Source organism: Prionailurus viverrinus, chromosome B3, assembly GCF_022837055.1.
Source record: "Prionailurus viverrinus isolate Anna chromosome B3, UM_Priviv_1.0, whole genome shotgun sequence".
In the NCBI taxonomy this organism is placed as follows: domain Eukaryota; kingdom Metazoa; phylum Chordata; class Mammalia; order Carnivora; family Felidae; genus Prionailurus; species Prionailurus viverrinus.
In genome coordinates, this window is record NC_062566.1 from 106964462 (window position 1) to 106983285 (window position 18824).

Sequence of the window (18824 nt, forward strand, 5' to 3'; positions counted from 1 at the left end):
TTCTCCTGAGGTCTGTCTCCTTGGCTTGTAGGTGGCCACCTCCTCATTTTGTCCTCACGTGGCCTTTCCTGTGTATGCTCCTCCCTTGTGTCTCTTCCTCTTCTTATAAGGTCACCAGACCTCATTTAACCTTAAATACTTCTTGTTTTTTTTTTCAAGTTTGTTTATTTATTTTGAGAGAGACAGAGACAGCACAAGTGGGGGAGGGGCAGAGAGAGAGGGAGAGAGAATCCCAAGCAGGCTCCACGCTGTCAGTGCAGAGCCTGGTGCGGGGCTTGAACCCACAAAGCCATGAGATCGTGACCTGAACTGAAACCAGGAGTCAGATGCTTAACTGACTGAGCCACCCAGGTGCCCCCTTAAATACCTCTTTAAAGACTGTGTCTCCAAATACAATCATACTAGGGGTTAGGGATTCAACATATGAATTTTGGGGGACACAGTTGAGTGCAAAACAGTAAGGCTCTTATACAATTTGTGGCTGGCCAAAAGAAGTTGGATATATGACCCTTTAATTTAAAACAATCATAAGCCGGGGCGCCTGGGTGGCTCAGTCGGTTAAGCGTCCGACTTCAGCCAGGTCACGATCTCGCAGCCCGTGAGTTTGAGCCCCGCGTCAGGCTCTGGGCTGATGGCTCAGAGCCTGGAGCCTGTTTCCGATTCTGTGTCTCCCTCTCTCTCTGCCCCTCCCCCGTTCATGCTCTGTCTCTCTCTGTCCCAAAAATAAATAAATGTTGAAAAAAAAAAATTTAAAACAATCATAAGCCTCAGAGAAGTTGAAATTCAGTCAATTAGCATTGTGGCCCTTGAAGTTCTATATAAACCAAGAAACTTTTTTTTTTCCTTCAAATGTTTATTTTTGAGAGAGAGAGAGAGAGGGGGCGAGTGAGCGCGCAGGCAGGGGAGGGGCAGAGAGAGAGAGAGAGGGAGAGACGGAATCTGGTGCAGGCTCCAGGCTCTGAGCTGTCAGCACAGAGCCCGATGTGGGGCCTGAACCCACGAACCATGAGATCATGACCTGAGCTGAAGTCGGATGCTTAACTGACTGAGCCACCCAGGCGCCCCAACAAAGAAACCTTTTGCAAGATTTTAGAGTAATCTATACGTATCGGCATTAGCATGTATGTGGGTGCATGCCTCTGTGTGTGTATTTATGATTAAGTGGACAAAAATGAAAGAGAATAGTTTCCCTGGTGGAAATGCTTTCCGCATAGAATTCCTCTTTTCCTGCGTGTGGCTGGTCTTCAGATAAAACAAGCCAGAGGAACTTATCAGTTCCCTCCTGGTAGGGCTGCTAGGGCCTGGCTGTGAGTGAGGGTCAGCTAGGAGGGCGCTGTGGGGGAACCTGCCCACAGGGGCCAACCCAGTGCTGCATAAAAGGTGAGTGAGACTCGCTTCAATTAGGTGTTTCTGGGCATGTGAGGTTCCAAGTGTCCAGAGGCAGGATCCTGAAGAGTCAGTCAGACTCAGCAGGGAAGCATTTGCCCTTGAGGTCTTTCGCTTTGTAGTGACTGAAATGCCCCTTGCTTGTCAAGTGAGGAGTGCTGAGAAGACAAGGAAAAGAGTTTCTTCTCCAGGCTTCCTGTTGCCGTTTTCCCAGGAAGAGGAGGGATTTAGGTGCGCGCTTAGGTGCCTAGTTGGGCTCTCTCAGAATCCTCAGTCCCACCATGAAAGTCAGCTTTGGCCGGTGGGTCTCCTCAGCACGGTGGGTGTGAGCATGAGCGAGAGCTGACCGCTGAGCCAGTCTAGCCGCCCCTCTCCTTGCTGTCTCTGAGTGAACCTGAACTCCCCTGGAGGTTTATCATTCTTTTAAGTTGAAGGGACATATATCCAGGGAGAACAGTCTCATTAGGTCCATCGGAAACTGTCCTTACGGTGCCTTTATTCTTTCTTCTGTTCATTTGACAAACAGATGTTGAGAGCCTGCGCTGTGCTGGGCACAGGTGCTGAAGCCAGGTGTGAGCTCTCCTCGGAGTTACACGGATCGGAGTGGGGAGGCCTACTGACCGGGGAATCGCAGTACATGCATCCCTTTCTCACCTGGTCCCTTTCCCCCGCATTGTGCTCAGGATCACAGAACCTTCTTTAGAGGAGACCTTTAATGCTCTCTGGCCTCCCATTTCTGAATGAGGTGGCTGGTGATCTCTTGGGCTTTCCCTTCTCCCCTCGCTCTGTGGCTTAGCATCTCAAGGTATTTGGCGTATTCAAATTCCCGTGACTGTTTCTTCAACAGAAGAGGGCTGACCTGTAGAAAACCCCACTGTGAGTCAGTCCTTTCCGAGTTAGAAATTGGGCGATCTGCCTCCACTTTCTGTATTTGCCCCCACCTGGCTTGGGGTTTCTCAGCCCGCCCTCACGGATGGCCTCGTGGACCCTTGCGGTTCTCCTCGTCTGCACTCCATCCTGCCAACCCCCCCAGCCTCACGGCCTGGGCCAGCATGACTGTGAGCTGTTTCACCAGTTCCCTGGTCTCGTTCTGTTCCTTCTCGTCCCACCCTCCTGGTCCTTCCCATGGCATCCGTCTCCCTGCTTCTGCTGAAGGGTCCCGTTGAGATTTCCAAGGAGCAAAGGGCTGTGACGGCGCCTGCCGTGTGGCTTCACCACAAGTGGTACCACCCGCTCCAGTGAGGCCTTCACTACCTCCGGGCGCTCCTCTTATCCTCACCTCTTGTACGTTTCCTAACACGTTCCCCCAGTGACCAAGCCACAACTCTCCCCTGCTCCTGCCCCTGACTCCTGAGAACTCCAGGTTGTCCCGCATGAGTTTCCTCCCCCCTCCCCCACTTCCAAGTCCTGTATTTGTCTAATTTCACACTCTCATTATGTCTGTCTGTGAGAATGGAGCATCCTTCCTTATTGCCAGACTCTCCTAGACTGCGCACCTAAGCAAATCCCTCCTCTTCCTGGGAAAACAGAAACAGGAAGCCTGGAGAAGGAACCCAGAACTCTCCACCCCAACCCTCCTCCCTCTTCATTGGGGGTCTTTGCTGGTGGATTTTCTCTGGGCTCTTGCATCTTCAACATCTTCGCTCTCAAGCATTTTTTACCTCTTCTGTGGTTGAACCACTTGCCTTCCCCCCAGTGCCCCATCAGGCTGCCGCTCTGTTGTCTTTCTCCCCCCCCCCCCACCCCCACACACACCACAGACATACTTAGATTGTGGGTTTGGTTTCCTGTCACTAGTCTTACCCCACCCCAGCCCATTCAGCCTGCTGCCACTCCTGCCATCTAGAAAATGCAGATCTGACCATGTCTTTCCCATGCCTAAAATACTTCAGCCACTGCCTTAGAATTTTTTTACTTGGGGGGCACCCGGGTGGCTCAGGTCATGATCTCGAGGTTCGTGAGTTTGAGGCCCACATCGGGTACCATGCTGACAGAAGCCTGCTTGGGCTTCTCTCTCTCTCTACCCCTTCCCCACTTGCACTTTCTCTTTCTCTCTCTCTCAAAATAACTAAACTTTAAAAAAAAAAAGATTTTTTTTTTACTTGTCTTTTATTTTTTTTGTAACAGCTTTGAGATACAATTCAGATATCGGATATCATAATTCACCCATTTAAAGTGTACAAGTCAGTGGTTTTTAGTCTATTGACAGAGTTCTGCAGCCATCACCACGGTTAATTTAGAACATTTTCATCACCGCGCAGAGAAATTCTGTCCCCTTTAGCTATCCCCCTCCCATCCCTCTGTTCCCAGCCAGCCCCTGGCAACCACTTCAGCTGTGGATTTGCCTCTTCTGGACATTTCGTATAAACAGAATGATACAATATGTGGTCTTTCTGTGACAGCTTCTTTTACTTAGCATGGACTTTTCAAGGGCCATCTGATGCTTGAAGCACAGTGACTCCCATTTGCTCTTTGGTTTAAAGTCAAACTCCCCACGCATTTATAAGTCCTGCGTGGTCTGACACCTCTGTACCTCTCCCGTCTGATTGCTCATGGCTCACTACCTTGTACCTCTGCTCCCGCTGAACTGACCCTACACAAACGTGCCACATTGTTCCCTTCCTGAAGCGCCTGCCCCATCCCCTTCTTTTTGGCTGGCTAACTCATGTCCCGGGTCTCCTTCGTTTCTTTTTTTTTTTTTTTTTTTTTTTTTTAATTTTTTTTTTTCAACGTTAATTTATTTTTTTGGGGACAGAGAGAGACAGAGCATGAACGGGGGAGGGGCAGAGAGAGAGGGAGACACAGAATCGGAAGCAGGCTCCAGGCTCCGAGCCATCAGCCCAGAGCCTGACGCGGGGCTCAAACTCACGGACCGCGAGATCGTGACCTGAGCTGAAGTCAGAAGCTTAACCGACTGCGCCACCCAGGCGCCCCTCTCCTTCGTTTCTTGACGTAGTGCTGTGTCCTTTGGGAAGTTAGTTCTGATCCTCTGTGCCTTCCTGTGTGCTGCCAGAGCCCATCAGGCTTTCTGTTTGTCGGATGGGCCCCCAGCTGCCAGTGGCTCATCTGTGTCCACCTCTGGACACAGGGCTGTAGCTCTGGGGAGCAGGGTCAGTGTCCACTGATCCGTGCAGGATGCTCGGCCCGCACAGAGTGGGCACTCCCTGAGTCCTGACCCTTGGAGCTCCTTGAAAGAGAAAGTGAGTCTGTCCTTCTCTTCTTCTTTGTGATCTGGAATCTGCTCTCCCTGCTCCCTGAACTCTCCTAAGGTCACCAGCCACTTTATCGTTTGTCCTCTTTTTCCTCAGTCTTGCCGCGTCATCTGCTACTGTTAAATACCTCCATGGAGGTCCCTCCTCCTGTTTCACCTGGGACACAACATTGCCTTTGTCCTCCTCCCACATATGCAACATTCTTTAATTCTCTCCTCTGGCTCCTCAGCCTCTAAGCCCTTAAGGATGGGTCCTCCCCCAGTTCAGCATACAGATTTTTCTCTCTGCTTTGTCCTCTACTCCTGCAGCCTCACCTGTCACCTGCATGCAGGTAAATGACTCCTAGTCTGTCTGTGTCACTTGGAGCCTTCTCCTGAGTCTCACATATGTTTCCAACAGTGCGACTGACGTCCTCACCCACATAGACTTCCCGTGCCATACAGCCCACCTGCCCATGGGTCACCATGGTGTTAAGCCCCGAGTGCTCTAAGGACTTCTACTCTGGTAGATTCTTGGCACCTGCCTTACCCAGTGTTCCCACCTCATCTCTCTCCACGCTTAGTGCTTTCACTCAGTCTACTTTGTAAATACATGTTGAACGCCTACTGCTGCCAGAAAATTTTTCTAAAAGCTTAGTTTTTTTCATTTTTTTTCTCAGCTCAAAGCCTTCAGGACTTCACCTTATACATGGCTAGAATGAAATAGACAAGAAATAACAAGCATTGGTGAGGATGTAGTGGGAAAAGAACCCTACTGCACTGTTAGTGGGAATGCAAACTGATGCAACCACTGTGGAAGACAGTATGGAGGTTGCTCAACATTTAAAATAAGAAATACCATATGATCCAGTAATTCCACTACTGGGTATTTACCCAAAGAAAGCAAAAAAAAACTAATTTGAAAAGATATATGCATCCCTGTGCTTATTGCAGCATTATTTATAATAGCCAAGATACGGGGGCACCTGGGTGGCTCAGTCGGTTAAGCGTCCGACTTTGGCTCAGGTCATGATCTCATGGTTCGTGGATTTGAGCCCCAGGTCAGGCTCTGTGCTGACAGCTCAGAGTCTGGAGCCTGCTTCAGATTCTGTGTCTCCCTTTCTCTCTGTCCCTCCCCAACTTTTGCACCCCCCCTCAAATAAATAAACATTAAAAAAATTTATAATAGCCAAGATATGGAAGCAACCCTGAGTGTCCATCAATAGATGAATAGATAAAGATGTGGTATATATACATAATGGAATATTACTCAGCCATAAAAGAAGAATGGGATCTTGCCATTTGCAACAACATGGATGGACCTAGAAGGTATTATGCTAAGTGAAATTAGTCAGACAGAGATATTGGTGATAGATGGTAGCTTCACTTGTGGTGAGCACAGCATAATGCATAAACTTGTTGAATCACTAGGTTATGCACTTGAAACTGTTGTTAACATTGTGTGCCAACTATGCTTCGATAAAAAAATAAACACAGTTGAAGTGGAAAAAAAAAAAAAAAGAAGAAGAAAACCTCCAGGGTCTACCTTTGCCTACTAAAATTGAGTAGAAATTCCTTAGCTGGCATCCCAGACCCCTATAAAAGGGCTTGCATTGCCTTTTTGGCCATTTGTTCTTTATTCCTAATATTCAGGCCAGATTCCCCCACACCTCTGGCACACTTTATACCTGTGCTCCACCATACAGTGGCCATTTGCCTCCTGCAGCTATTTAAACTTAAATTAACTAAAATGCAACAAAATTTGAAATTCATCTCCTCAGTCACACTGGCACACTTCATGCGCCCAGTAATCGCTTGTGGCTGGTGGCTGCCTGTTGGACAGCACAGATACCGTTCCCATCATCGCTGACAAAGTTCTTTTGGACAGCACTCGTCTGAACCTGTTCGTTTCTTTTCCTTCTGGCTACTATCTCCTCACCCTCTCTACCAATAAACATTTTTTCCCTCTACCGTGGCCACCCGCCTTATACTCCTCTTCTTCCACACGACCTTTCCTGATCGTTCCTTTCTTAATGAGATGCCCCCAGCCCCTGGCTTTAGAGCCTTGGTAGTATTTTATCTGTTTCCTTCATGAAATCTACCCATTTGTTTTTTATGTCGTAGCCAGTTGTGTCTTTAAGTCATTTCCAGTACTGAACTGAGAGACTTTCTGAGGTGAAGACTACATTAATGGCTTTACTCTGAGCATGGTATGGTGGGAGTTCAATAAACAATTTTTGTTTTATTTTTATTTTATTTTATTTTATTTTATTTTATTTTATTTTATTTTATTTATTTTTTTAAGTTTATTTGAGAGGGGCATCTGGATGTCTCCGTTGAGCATCCAACTTCAGCTCAGGTCATGATCTCGCAGTTCGTGAGTTCAAGCCCCGCATCGGGCTCTGTGCTGACAGCTCAGAGCCTGGAGCCTGCTTCAGATTCTGTGTCTCCTTCTCTCTCTGCCTGTCCCCCATTCAGGCTCTGTCTGTCTGTCTCTCTCTCAAAAAACAAAACCAAAACAAAAAAAAAACTCATTAAAGTTTATTTGAGAGAGAGCGTGCATGTATGTGAATGGGGGAGGGGCAGAGAGTGAGGGAGAGAGAGAGAGAGAGAGAGAGAGAGAGAGCATCCCAAGTAGACTCCGCACTGTCAGTGCAGAGCCCGACTTGGGGTTTGAGCCCACGAACCATGAGATCATGACCTGAGCCGAATCAAGAGTCAGAAGCCTAACTGACTGAGCCACCCAGGTGCCCCAAACAATTTTGGAATGGATCACCTAGAAAACAGAACGGTTCTTTTTTAATTTGTGTTATCAGTAAGCACAGGGGATGTCTTGCCGTTCTGTTCTTTTTTCATTCCTTCTGTAATCACACAGGCCTCTTCTGTGAGACCAAGAGAGAAGTGTGGCCCCCTGCAGCCCCTGTCCTTTGCCCTGCTCATGCAGGTGGCCACAGGAGGCACATTCCACCTTACAGGCCAGTGTTGCTGACGTCAGTGCCAAGGAGAGCGGCTGGCTGCAGAATACGATTATGATCCCCTGGCCAGGGCAGTGGGTCAGCACGCAGGAGGTGGAATTTCAGGGAGGGAATAACAGACGCACAGCTGAGGGGCAGGCAGGGTATGAACGACCCACCTCGGAGAAGTGACCCCAGAAGAAATGACTGAAATGACAGAGGCTAACCAAGTCAGGAAAGTGGTGAGGCTCAGATTGGAATTGCTTACAGGGTGGGGAGCCACAAGATGTGTGTTCACAGTGAAACCCTTCAGGAGCTTTCTGGACGGTTTGTCATCGCCTGGCCTGTGTATTCACTGTGGCTTTTCACTTAGCCCAGAGTCACCTACCATGAAGGAGAGGAACTCACCCAGAACATTTGCCAGCACGTTTTCAGATGTGTTAGGGACATTCAGGTGCTGGCCGCCTCTCTCTAGTTTAGCTACCCTTGGGAGCTGAAGGGGATGCTGGTTACATACTTGTTGGTGGTAGGGGGTGGGGGATTGTCCCAAAGCTGGGAGTGTATGTGTGTGTACCCGTGTTGTGTAGCGGGGTGGAGATTATCAAGCTCCATGTCTTTCCAGGCTTATTTTGCAGAGGGAGAAGCACTTCCATTACCTGAAAAGAGGCCTTCGACAGCTGACCGACGCCTATGAGGTAAGTATACTGCCCAGGAGCTCCGTCAGATGGTCAGCCAGACAGTCCTCCTTTTTTCTGTTGGAATGTAAAACACCCATTGGCCTGGCCTCCTGCAGAGTCACTCTTTGTACCACGAGGCTGTGGCAGGAAGTAGGTTCATGGGGAGTGGGGAGCCTGGGCCACAGGTCTGGGACTCCCACTTCTGAAAGCGCAGAACCAGGTCTCTTCCAGTCTTCTCCTCCCCACCCCCCCCACTACCCCCAACCCAAGGACAGAGCACCCTAGATGGGGTGGCGCTTTCTTGCACCGTTAGATCACAGTGAGGGGTTCTCGTGCTTTCTGCTGGATGCCCCTTGCCAGCTAGCTGAAAGGCAGTTACCTGTCCATCGCTAATCCTTTGCCCTATAAGCCGATCTCATTCCTATGCTGGCCAAAGGATCAGCATATAAATCCCAGCGAGGGCTAACACAGTTTAGCACTATAAAAATGCCCACGCTTAGAGTGCATTTTAAATCCCATTCCTCAGAGGGTTCTACCGAGGGGCCTCAGGGGAGGGCAGTGGTGGTGGAGGAGGTGGGGGGGGAGGGTGTTGGGAAGGTGGCAGGCAGAGGACAAATGTCAACAGGAGGGCCCCAGTCTTTCTGCCTTACTTTACACACAGCAGCCTTGCTTTTCATTTGCTTTTTATTTGGGGGTCTACATTTGATTATTTGCAGCAGGGATTGTCCAACTGAAATGCCGGTAGACCCAAGCAGGTGGCATAAATATGAGAAGTGGGCGGGTGGGAGGGAGACTGAGGCAAACCAAAGGCCCTCTGCTTTTCCTCTGTTGCTGCCAGGTGCTGCTATCCAGGAACACAGACCCAGGCTTGCCAGATTTCTCTCTCTCTCTCTCTCTCTCTTGCTTTTTTCAAATGAAGCCAGATTTCTGTGTGAATCTCCCAATGCTTAAATGTTGCAACTAATTCTAATTAAAAAAACAACACGCTACAGGGAACAAGCAGAACAGGTCCCCGGGCTAGACCTGGCCTTGGCTCAACATTTTCAGTCTTTGCTGTGAGTCCTCTGTAGTTAGGGTGCAGTCAGCCCTGATACAGTTAATACCGTACCAGGGAACAGTTGAACAGAGGGCTGAAAGCTTACCATGCCTTATCTCATTTAATCCTCACAGCTACTAGGTGAGGTAGGTGAGTATTTCTTACAGATAAGGAAACAGGCCTAGGAAGATTAAGTCATTGCTCAAAAGCACATAACTGTAAGCGGAAGAGCTGGGACTGCAACCCAGACAGGCCAGAACCACACCACTTGCTCCCCAGGTGGTGGCCTCACCACAGCCAGAATGGTCAGCACATTTATGAGGAGGGCAGCTTGGGCCACTGGAAAGAGCACTGGTGTGGGAGTCCCAAAAACCTGACTTCCTGTCTTAGCTTTGACATTTGATGTCTTTGTAATCTGGAAAAAGTTCATCTCTCTGGACCTTATTTATATAACTTTTAATCTGGAAAACTGGAATAATAATACTACCTGCCTGCCTAGTCTTGAATGCTCAGTACAGGTTTGTGGGTTGAATCAGGATCCAAAGCTGTTCACATATGACCTTGGGAAGCCTTTCCCAGCCCCCCAGGCAGAATTAGGCTCTTCATGTGCTCCCTCAGGATTCTGCTTCTGCCCATTACAGCATATACTGTTATTCAGGTACATGTATACATGTGATATGTGCCATCTTGTTCCGTAAAGCGATAAGGTAACTTGTGCTTAAATGCATCTGTCCAGAGCCCTCTTCCTCTGCAGATAAACACACACATTCTATATCCGAAGAACCTCAACAGTAGGAACTGAATTTTATTCATTATTTTGCCCGCAGTATCTAATGCAATGCTTGGCCCACACAAGGACATGCTAAATATTTGTTGAATCAGTGAGTGAGTTAATCCCAGGAAATCCCTTTCTGAGAGTATACTGAGAAGACAGCATCACTTAACTTCCCGGCATGTGGGCACTCCTCTGCTCAGCCTTCCTTAGGTGCCTGTCAGGGAAGGACCCAGTGGGGGCAAGGTAAACTTCTTTGTCCCATTGTCCTTTCTGCACATGTGTTCATTTCAGCTGCTGGCTGGGGCCACAAAGCAAAGTGTCCTTCATTCATTTATTGTTCATAGGGTGCCTTCCTCCCCCTTTCTAAGCTGCTGGGGTGAGACAGATGTTGCCTTGTCAGCAGCATCTTGGAATGATTCTGAACAAGGGGTGTGTTTTCTCCCCTGTGCCTTTCACAGTGTCTGGATGCCAGCCGCCCATGGCTCTGCTACTGGATTCTGCACAGCTTGGAGCTACTAGATGAACCCATCCCCCAGATGGTGGCCACAGAGTGAGTCTGGCTTCAGGGAACCTGGGCTGTTGTCTGAAATTCTGTTTTGAGTTGGGGGGTTCCTTGTGTTTTGTTTCTGTTTTATTGATTTTGAATGAAAAACACATCATGCTACAAAGAAATCCTTGCCCTCCTCTTGACCCCAGTAACTTCCTGAAACTCCTCCACTCTAGAAGCCTATTGTGAGCTCGTGGGTAGAACAAGACTTTGAACTCCCAAGAGAAGGATTCTGGTTTCTTCTGTGGCCTTTTCTTTTGGCTCTTGCTCTGGTCTTGGAGAAAATTCTTCATCATCAATTCTGAGAGACGTGATTTTGCTAGAAAGTACAGTATGCATTTGAATAGCTTCTGTGAGGAAGCATGTGCCAAGCCAATAAGCAAAAATGCCTTTGCCTTTCATAAACACCTCCATAGACATCCCCCTTCACCAGTGCCTGGGGGATAGTGTAGCTCTTGATGTCCTAGATGGGTTACACCCTTGGTGCCCAAATGCCTTGACTCAGAATATTCTCAAACTTCTGATTTATGAGTAGAGATCTAAGCAACTAAGATTCTTCCCAAACTGCTGGTGCAGATGGTGTTCTGGGAATGAGTGTGGCACCTCATCCCTAGAAGCTCATCACAATTTATACTTTAAAGAAGAAACTTTAGGGATACCTGGGGTGGGAAAGGGCAGCCAGGAATGGAATCTAATGCTCCAGGTCTCACTGAGAATAAGCACGTTCCCTTGGAGGCATCTTGAGTTCACCTGCTCCCCTGGTGCTCCTGAAGGAGAGGAGTCTGGGAGGAAAGGCCCGCGAGCCAGGTCCGTTTTTCCACAGCAGCAGTGACAGCCGTGCAAGGGTGCGTGCAGGCTAGTCCAGCCCCCCCCCCCCCCCCCCCCCGGTCCCCCTGCCCCTGCCTGGGGTCACACTGTCAGGTCAGAAGAACAGAACCACACATTGTCTCATTCGTTCTGCCTTAACAATAACCTCTCATTCTTGCCTTCCTGGGCAGGGTGTCTTGTGATGACTATGGATAGGGAAGATAATGAAGAATTAGACCATTAACCCCTGTGATATGTACGGAGCTTTCTGAGAGAGAGGAAAAATATGCATTGTCCTCATCATGCGGCTGCTGCAAGCCTGGGTGCTTCTGGCTCTGGAAGTAGAATTGGACACAGTTTCTGCAATAACAGGAATTTAATTGTCAAAATAAAGGCCCATGTGTTTTTGAAATACCAGTTGGGGGTTGTGGATTGTTTAGAAAATTTCTCCCCCACACATACACAATCAGGATGCACACTAGGGGAAATGCGAGAGTCGTACACGAGAGAAGAAAAAAAGCGATGGAAGATTCTGGAAGAGGGAAGTATAGGTGGGCCCCTGAGGAGGACGTAGTTGCTGAAGAGGAAGCACTCAGGTCAAACTGGGGTCAGCATCGATTTTGAGTTTCTTTCTAGGTTGTATACCTAGTGTTTGATAGGTGAGACTTTGCTGAGGAAATAAGTGTCAGAGCAGCTCTCGTGGCAACATCAGGTAGGAAGAGAGGGCCCCCTTGAAAGGGCTTTTCACAGTGAACAACTAGCGACAACCTAAACACCAACAGTAGGGATGTGTTAAAGTGTATATGAAGTTTAAGTAAAATATGGTACAATACATACAGTGAAATACTGTGCAGCCATTTAAAAACTTGACGATGTTAATTGTACTTATTATAGTGGTCATTTCACAGTATGTACAGATACTGAATTGCTTTGTTGTACACCTAAACTAACACAATGTTGTTTATCGATTTTACTTTAATAAAAACCAAATGCATATGAAATATATATTTGTATATAAAAATGCATGTATTTACATAGAAAGATACCCATGAATTAAGTGAAAATAGATAGTTAAAAAGATTCAACTTCTGTAGATTAAAAACATAGCTGGTTAGGGGCGCCTGGGTCGCTCAGTCAGTTGAGCATCCAATTGTTGATTTCACCTCAGGTCATGATCTTAGGGTCGTGGGATGGAGCTCCAGTCAGGCTCTGTGCTGAGCGAGGAACCTGCTTAAGATTCTCTTTCTCTCTCTGTCTCTCTCTCTCTCCCTCTCTTTTCCCTCTCTTCCTCTGTCCCGATCCCCCATTAATGCACTCTTTTTCTTAAAAAAAAAATATATATATATATACATAAATATACAATAATAAAAATATAATATTACATATAATATATAAATATATAAAAACATATATAAATATATAATATATATAATATATATTATATATAATACATGTATATAATATATAATATATAATATATAACCAGCCATATATATGTATGTGTATATGTATATATGGCTGGTTATATGCATAGAGAAAACCAGAAAGGTATATACACACTTGGCAATAGTTATTTCTAGATGGTGAAGTTAAAGGTGAATTTTCTTCTGTTTTTTTTCCTAAGCCTATTTCCATGTTCTAAAACTTTATTTATTGTTTTCGTACTTAAAAGAATGTTTTAAAACTAAAAAGCTACTTTGTTCTAATTTCACGAACCAGTTGGTAGCTAATGACTTAAGAATTTCTGCTTTTACAGCTGCCTTAAAATCTTTACATGTGGTTCTTCTGATTTAACAGACTTTTAAAGAATTACTTAGGCTTTCCAACAACAATGTATTTTGTTTCATGCCTAGCAGACAGTTCAGTCTAGGTCCAGATAATATCTGTTATCAACAGAGCCTCGTAGCTCTGACCTATAAGGAAATGAACTATTTTTAGTAAGATATGAGAAATCTTAATGATTTCTGTAAAAATGCTGGGATTTTTAAAAGACTCTCTGGGGGCGCCTGGGTGGCGCAGTCGGTTAAGCGTCCAACTTCAGCCAGGTCACGATCTCGCGGTCCGTGAGTTCGAGCCCCGCGTCAGGCTCTGGGCTGATGGCTCGGAGCCTGGAGCCTGCTTCCGATTCTGTGTCTCCCTCTCTCTCTGCCCCTCCCCCGTTCATGCTCTGTCTCTCTCTGTCCCAAAAATAAGTAAATGTTGAAAAAAAAAAAATTAAAAAAAAAAAAAAAGACTCTCTGATATCGGATGTATTTTGCACAGAGAAAGGAAATGCTTTGAAAATATGGTCAGCTTTCTGTCCCCTTCTTCTTCATATAACTTATTAAGGTGCAGAGTTTAGCTCTGGAGTTTTATTATTTTCCTGCCCTTTTCTTTCCCCACTCTGCCACTTAGTGCAGGTGACACGCACAAACACACACATTTCTCTCTCCTATTTCGTTCACCTTTGCGCTTCTGTTTAGGGAACAAGATGGCAAGCTGAGTTCCCTCTAGTGGACAAAATCACTTTCTCAGCTACTGTGACTGTTAAGAGAAGCCAGCAAGACCAGGTTTTTACTGCTGGTCTCAGATCTTTCAAAAACAACATATTCATAGGTAGGAACGTAGCTTGCCTCTCTTAAGAGGTTGCATCCACAAATTGATATGTATGTTTACCTGAAATAAATTGATATTTTGGTACCAAACTAAGTACATTTGTTAATGATTTTAACGGAAGGAAGGAAGCGTCCTTTAATGAGAATCCCATGCTTCGTTATTGAAAAGTACCGTAACATAACACACAGAGTAAAGTGAAATCACAGGGAGACCGCTGCATTGTTGAAGTTAGTTTTCTAGCTTCTGTAAGATCTAAAAATTGTCTTTCACTTCATTGTTTTAAGACTTTTCTGCTTATAAAGTTTTTCCAAATGTTCATTAGTTTAAATTTTCGTGTGTCACTGTTTTGCTATTTCCCCTTCAAAAAGTTATTCGTAGCTGATCCCCTGAATAGCTCTTCAAATATTTTTCCTTTTAATTTTTAAATGTAATTTGTTGCCTTACCTTTCTGTGAAGATACCTTACCTAGTCCTCTGCGTTCTGGGCATTTTTTGGCCAGGTGCTCCTGGTGTCGAGTAGGTAGAGGAGGGCAGGGGTGCTCCCAGATTTCCTCCGCAGGACAGTTCCCACAACGAACAACCACACAGTCCAAAATATCAGAGTGCCAAGGTGGAGAAACTCTGCTCTACAATAACCAACTCTAGACTTGACCTTACCTCCAGAACAGCAGCTTCCAGAGGATGACTGTGCTTGATGGAGTCAGACGATGTGTCAGACTCCATGGGCGGCTCCCGCCTCCTGGAATCGGTGGGGAGCCTGTCATTTCCACCTGCTCACTGCTGTGCTCTGCTAGGGGAGGAGCTCTTCTCTCCCTCGTACTAAGCTGGAGTTGTTTTATGGTATGAAATTCAAAAGCCTTAGTACTAGAGGAAGCTGGATGTCCATGCATCCATCTTCTATTGGCATCTCCCCGCAAGCCGTCCTGCTCAAGGATGACCATTCCTTTCCCAAAGCTGTGATCTTTCTAACTTGTTCTCGGCCTTCAGTCTGTCCATGGTAACCTACTGTGGTGCTGAAGGTTTTCTTAAATCTTCTCTAAATTCTGCTGCTGCAAACTAGCTTCAGTGTTTGTTTCTCTACCAGAAAGTTTGCGTACCTACCCTTTGTATACCTGAGGTATTTTTTTAAACTTAAAAAAATTTTAGTATTTATTTTTGAGAGAGAGAGTGATACACAGTGTGAGTGGGGGAGGGGCAGACTCAGAATCCAAAGCGGGCTCCAGGCTCTGAGCTGTCAGCGGAGAGCCCGATGTGGGGCTTGAACCCACAAGACTTGAGATCATGACCTAAGCCGAAGTCAGATGCTCAACCAACTGAGTCACCCAGGCGCTCCTTTATACCTGAGGTATTTTGCTGGGTAGCTTCCTCATGGTGGTGGTTGCCTGTAATATTAAGCCTTTTAATATTTGGCCATTTTTACAGTTATTATTTTTTTAAGTTTATTTATTTATTTTGAGAGAGAGCACATGCAAGCAAGTGGGGGAGGGGCAGAGAGAGGGAGAGAGAGGATGCCAGCAGGCTGAGCGCTGACAGTGCAGAGCCTGATGCAGGCTCGAACTCACGAACCATGAGATCATGACCTGAGCCAAAATCAAGAGTCGGACGCTTAACCAACTGAACCACCCAGGCACCTGTGTTTTTATAATTCTAACCTGAACCTCCTTTTAGTTGGAAAATGGAGGTTTGAGCCAAATACAGTTGTGACCAGCGCTGCGTCTATGATGCTCTTAAGTGTTGTCGTTTTTGTCCACAACTCATGGGTCCTAATCTCTGGTCCTCTTTCTCCTGTATTCCTAGTCCTTTCCCGTTGTATATTGATATGCTGTACTCCTCCCCACTCCTGCCATCCCTGAGTATGTTATTTATTACTTGTACTTGTTTCATTTGTTGTATTCTTATGTGCTTCTGATTTGTCTTATATTATTCCGGACTTTAATTCTCACCTTGGCGGTGTTTCTCTGCTCCTTTTGTATTATTTTGCTTGTTCTCTGTACACGGTTTTGAGTACTTCATTCAAGTTGGTGACAGCAATGCCCATAATCTTCAGCCATCACCTGAAAGTCCTAGTAACTCCTTAGAAGTAAATCATTGATACTCTTGCTTTCAACTTGGTCTTCTTCCAGGTTTTACATACTTTTTAATAGTTGAATGATAGAGTGTTGGTGTTCAGTAGAACTTTCCACAACAATGGAAATGTTCTCTATTCTGTGGTAGCCACTAGGGACGTGTAGCTATTGAACAGTTGCAATGTGGCTTGTATGACTGAGGAGCTAAAAATTAAATCAATTCTTAAACGTAATTAAATTTAAAATTTAAATAGCCTCACGTGGCTAGTCACTACCTATTGGACAGCACAGATCTTTCACATTGCTACCAAAAATGTGATTCCCCACACCAGTGGCATTACCATCAACTGGGGCTTGCTAAAAGTACTGACTTTCTAGCTCATCCAGCCCTTCTGAGCCAGAACTGCAGTTCAGCAGGTTCTCAGGTGATTTCCATGTGCACTCAAGTTTGAGAGGCACTGCTACTTGGCTGTACATTGGAGTCACATGGGAATTAAAAAAAAACTGTGGCCACTTGGGTCTCACCCTCAGTGATCCTGATTTCATTGGTATTGGGTGTGACCTGGGCATTGGGTTTTAAAAAACATCCCCCAAGTGATTCTAATTGCTCAGCCAAGACTTGTGGTTCTCAAACTTTGTGTGTACACACGTCATCTGGGAATTTGGTGGAAATACAGAGGCCCAGGCTTGTTCCTGCTTCAAGAAGCCTGGGCCCCTCTTTTCTCTATTAGCTCTCCCATGATTGTGATGCACACATTTTGGGTTTGGAAATCCCTAATATAAAAGATAGTTTCCCGCTTTGCTAGAACAAAATGCCTTGCTGACTTGAAAGAACACAGATCTGCTAGATCTTTTAGTCGTGTGACAAAATACTGCATAACGCACGCTCTTTACAAAGTCGACTGCTCTTCGTGTTTGCACCATGTCTCCTGCTTGTGAATTTTTTTTTTTTTTTTTTTTACTAGTTGGTGAATTTCTGGTCTCTAAGATAAGTTTTTCCTTCCCCTTTTGATAGAAGTCTCATTCACATTTTGGTTTTCAGAGTTGCTGAGAACTCTGCTAATGACAGCTGGCAGCTTCATGGTCAGTTTGCCAGTTCCTTAAGGTGTTAGTTGGAAAGCCTCTGGAGCAGAATGTTCTGTGATATGGAAGCGTCTCAGAGTCCAGAAAAGCCCAGCCCTGCTCCCCAGCATAGCCCCACGGCCAGTCAGATGCCACATATCAGCTGAGGAAGGTTGGCATCGAGGAATGATTTAAAGGTGTCTGGTACATTCAGATCCCAGTTGACCAGACCTTAGGCTACAGGGCCTGGGGTGTTGCATTTGGCAGGATTCTATCTTAGGAACTGGGAAAGAGAATGGGTAACTAGGTGACTCTTATCCTTTTCATTTTTTTAAATGTGCTCTTAAGTTTTATATCAACTAAAACCTTTTGTTTTTGTGATACAGAGAAGAACTTTCTGCACGCTAGTGCAGCCAACCTTTGTCAGGACATGAGTTTATTAGCTATTTGTTTCCAGGAAATAGGATATGAATTGATGAAGGTTTGGAAAATATGTTAGGAACAAATTAATTTTCTCCATGAAAATTGCTGTTGCAAATAGGCCACAGAACTGTCTTTCTTCTCTGATGATCAACTTCAGCTTCAGTCCTTGTGTTTCCTGTAGTAAAATTGCAGGTGCAGGTACAAGGGAATGAGTATTGTTTTTGAGACCCGGGAAAGCTTCAGGACCCCAGCAGCGAGTCAGCAGCATTTTTTATTGCCGTCGCTGCCAGATAGTGGAAGGTCTGAAATCAAGTAATCAGATATGATGTGGAAAAGCAATAGTAAACTTGTGTCCTAGTGCAGATTGACTAGACTCTGGCCCCTCTGGCTGCAGTAGAAAAGAAAGAATAAGATGAAGGAGTCCGAGAAAAGAAGGCTGCCTGAGCACTAGGGCACAGATTTCCAACGTGTTCTCTTAAATGGAGGTTTGTCCTAACAGGAAGCCAGTGAGCCCAGCTGAGCTGTGGGGAGAGAGCGTGATGACCAGGGCTTTCCTGGGGCACCCCTTCCTGGTGAACTTCAGAGGACCTCGGATAAATAGGGGCTCCCTTGGTTTGACCTGAGGCAAAAATGTAACTTCTGGGCAACCTGATGCCATGCTTGGAGGCAACCCCTCAATAAACAGTTTCCCTCAGTGAGGAAACTGGAGCTTCTGTAGATTAGTGTGAAAAATTCCCCCAAAAGCCTACAGGCCAGGATGCATTTTTACGATATGAGTCAGCAGTGCCGCAGTTTGCCACATTTGGCATGAGCGTGACAGAAGCCCACTTCTGTTTCGCTCTCCTAACCGTGGGGGCAGAATCCATGAAAAGCTGGTTTCTTGGTGGCGGTAGGAAGAAAAGTCAGAAGCCCCTGGGGCTTAGGGGCAATGGGAGTGAGACGACATCTCTTTAAATATTCTGGGTAAGCCTAGGTGGTGTCTCTAGACCAGAATGGTTAGCATAGAAAGAAGTAGTTGGGCACCACCACAGTTTGGGCAAAATTCAAAGCCTGGGGGAAACCCCAAAGGCAAGGAGAAGGGGCTGGTTCCACAGATCCAGGGTGGTAAACTGAGTGAAAAGAATGGGAAGAATTTGGTCAAGAAGTATGAGACTTAATCCCAATCCCATGAAAGTCTATTTGTTTCTGCTTGACTTACATCCCTTGCTTTATGGTTAGACAGGTGCTTAAATACAAAACTCAGAAAGATGGGCATTCAAAATAGGGCAGAGAGGCCCTTTTCAAAGGTTAATTATATTCAATATGTG

The 18824-nt window shown here is 46.0% G+C and overlaps 1 protein-coding gene across 1 annotated transcript in view; it reads left to right on the plus strand.

The window, feature by feature from the left end:
- FNTB (farnesyltransferase, CAAX box, beta) overlaps positions 1-18824 on the plus strand; it is a 67722-nt gene that overhangs the window by 19971 nt on the left and 28927 nt on the right. The window contains exons 3-4 of the mRNA XM_047860987.1: positions 8153-8225; positions 10477-10568. Of these exons, the coding sequence (XP_047716943.1) occupies positions 8153-8225; positions 10477-10568 (165 nt within the window). The remainder of the gene's footprint in view (positions 1-8152; positions 8226-10476; positions 10569-18824) is intronic.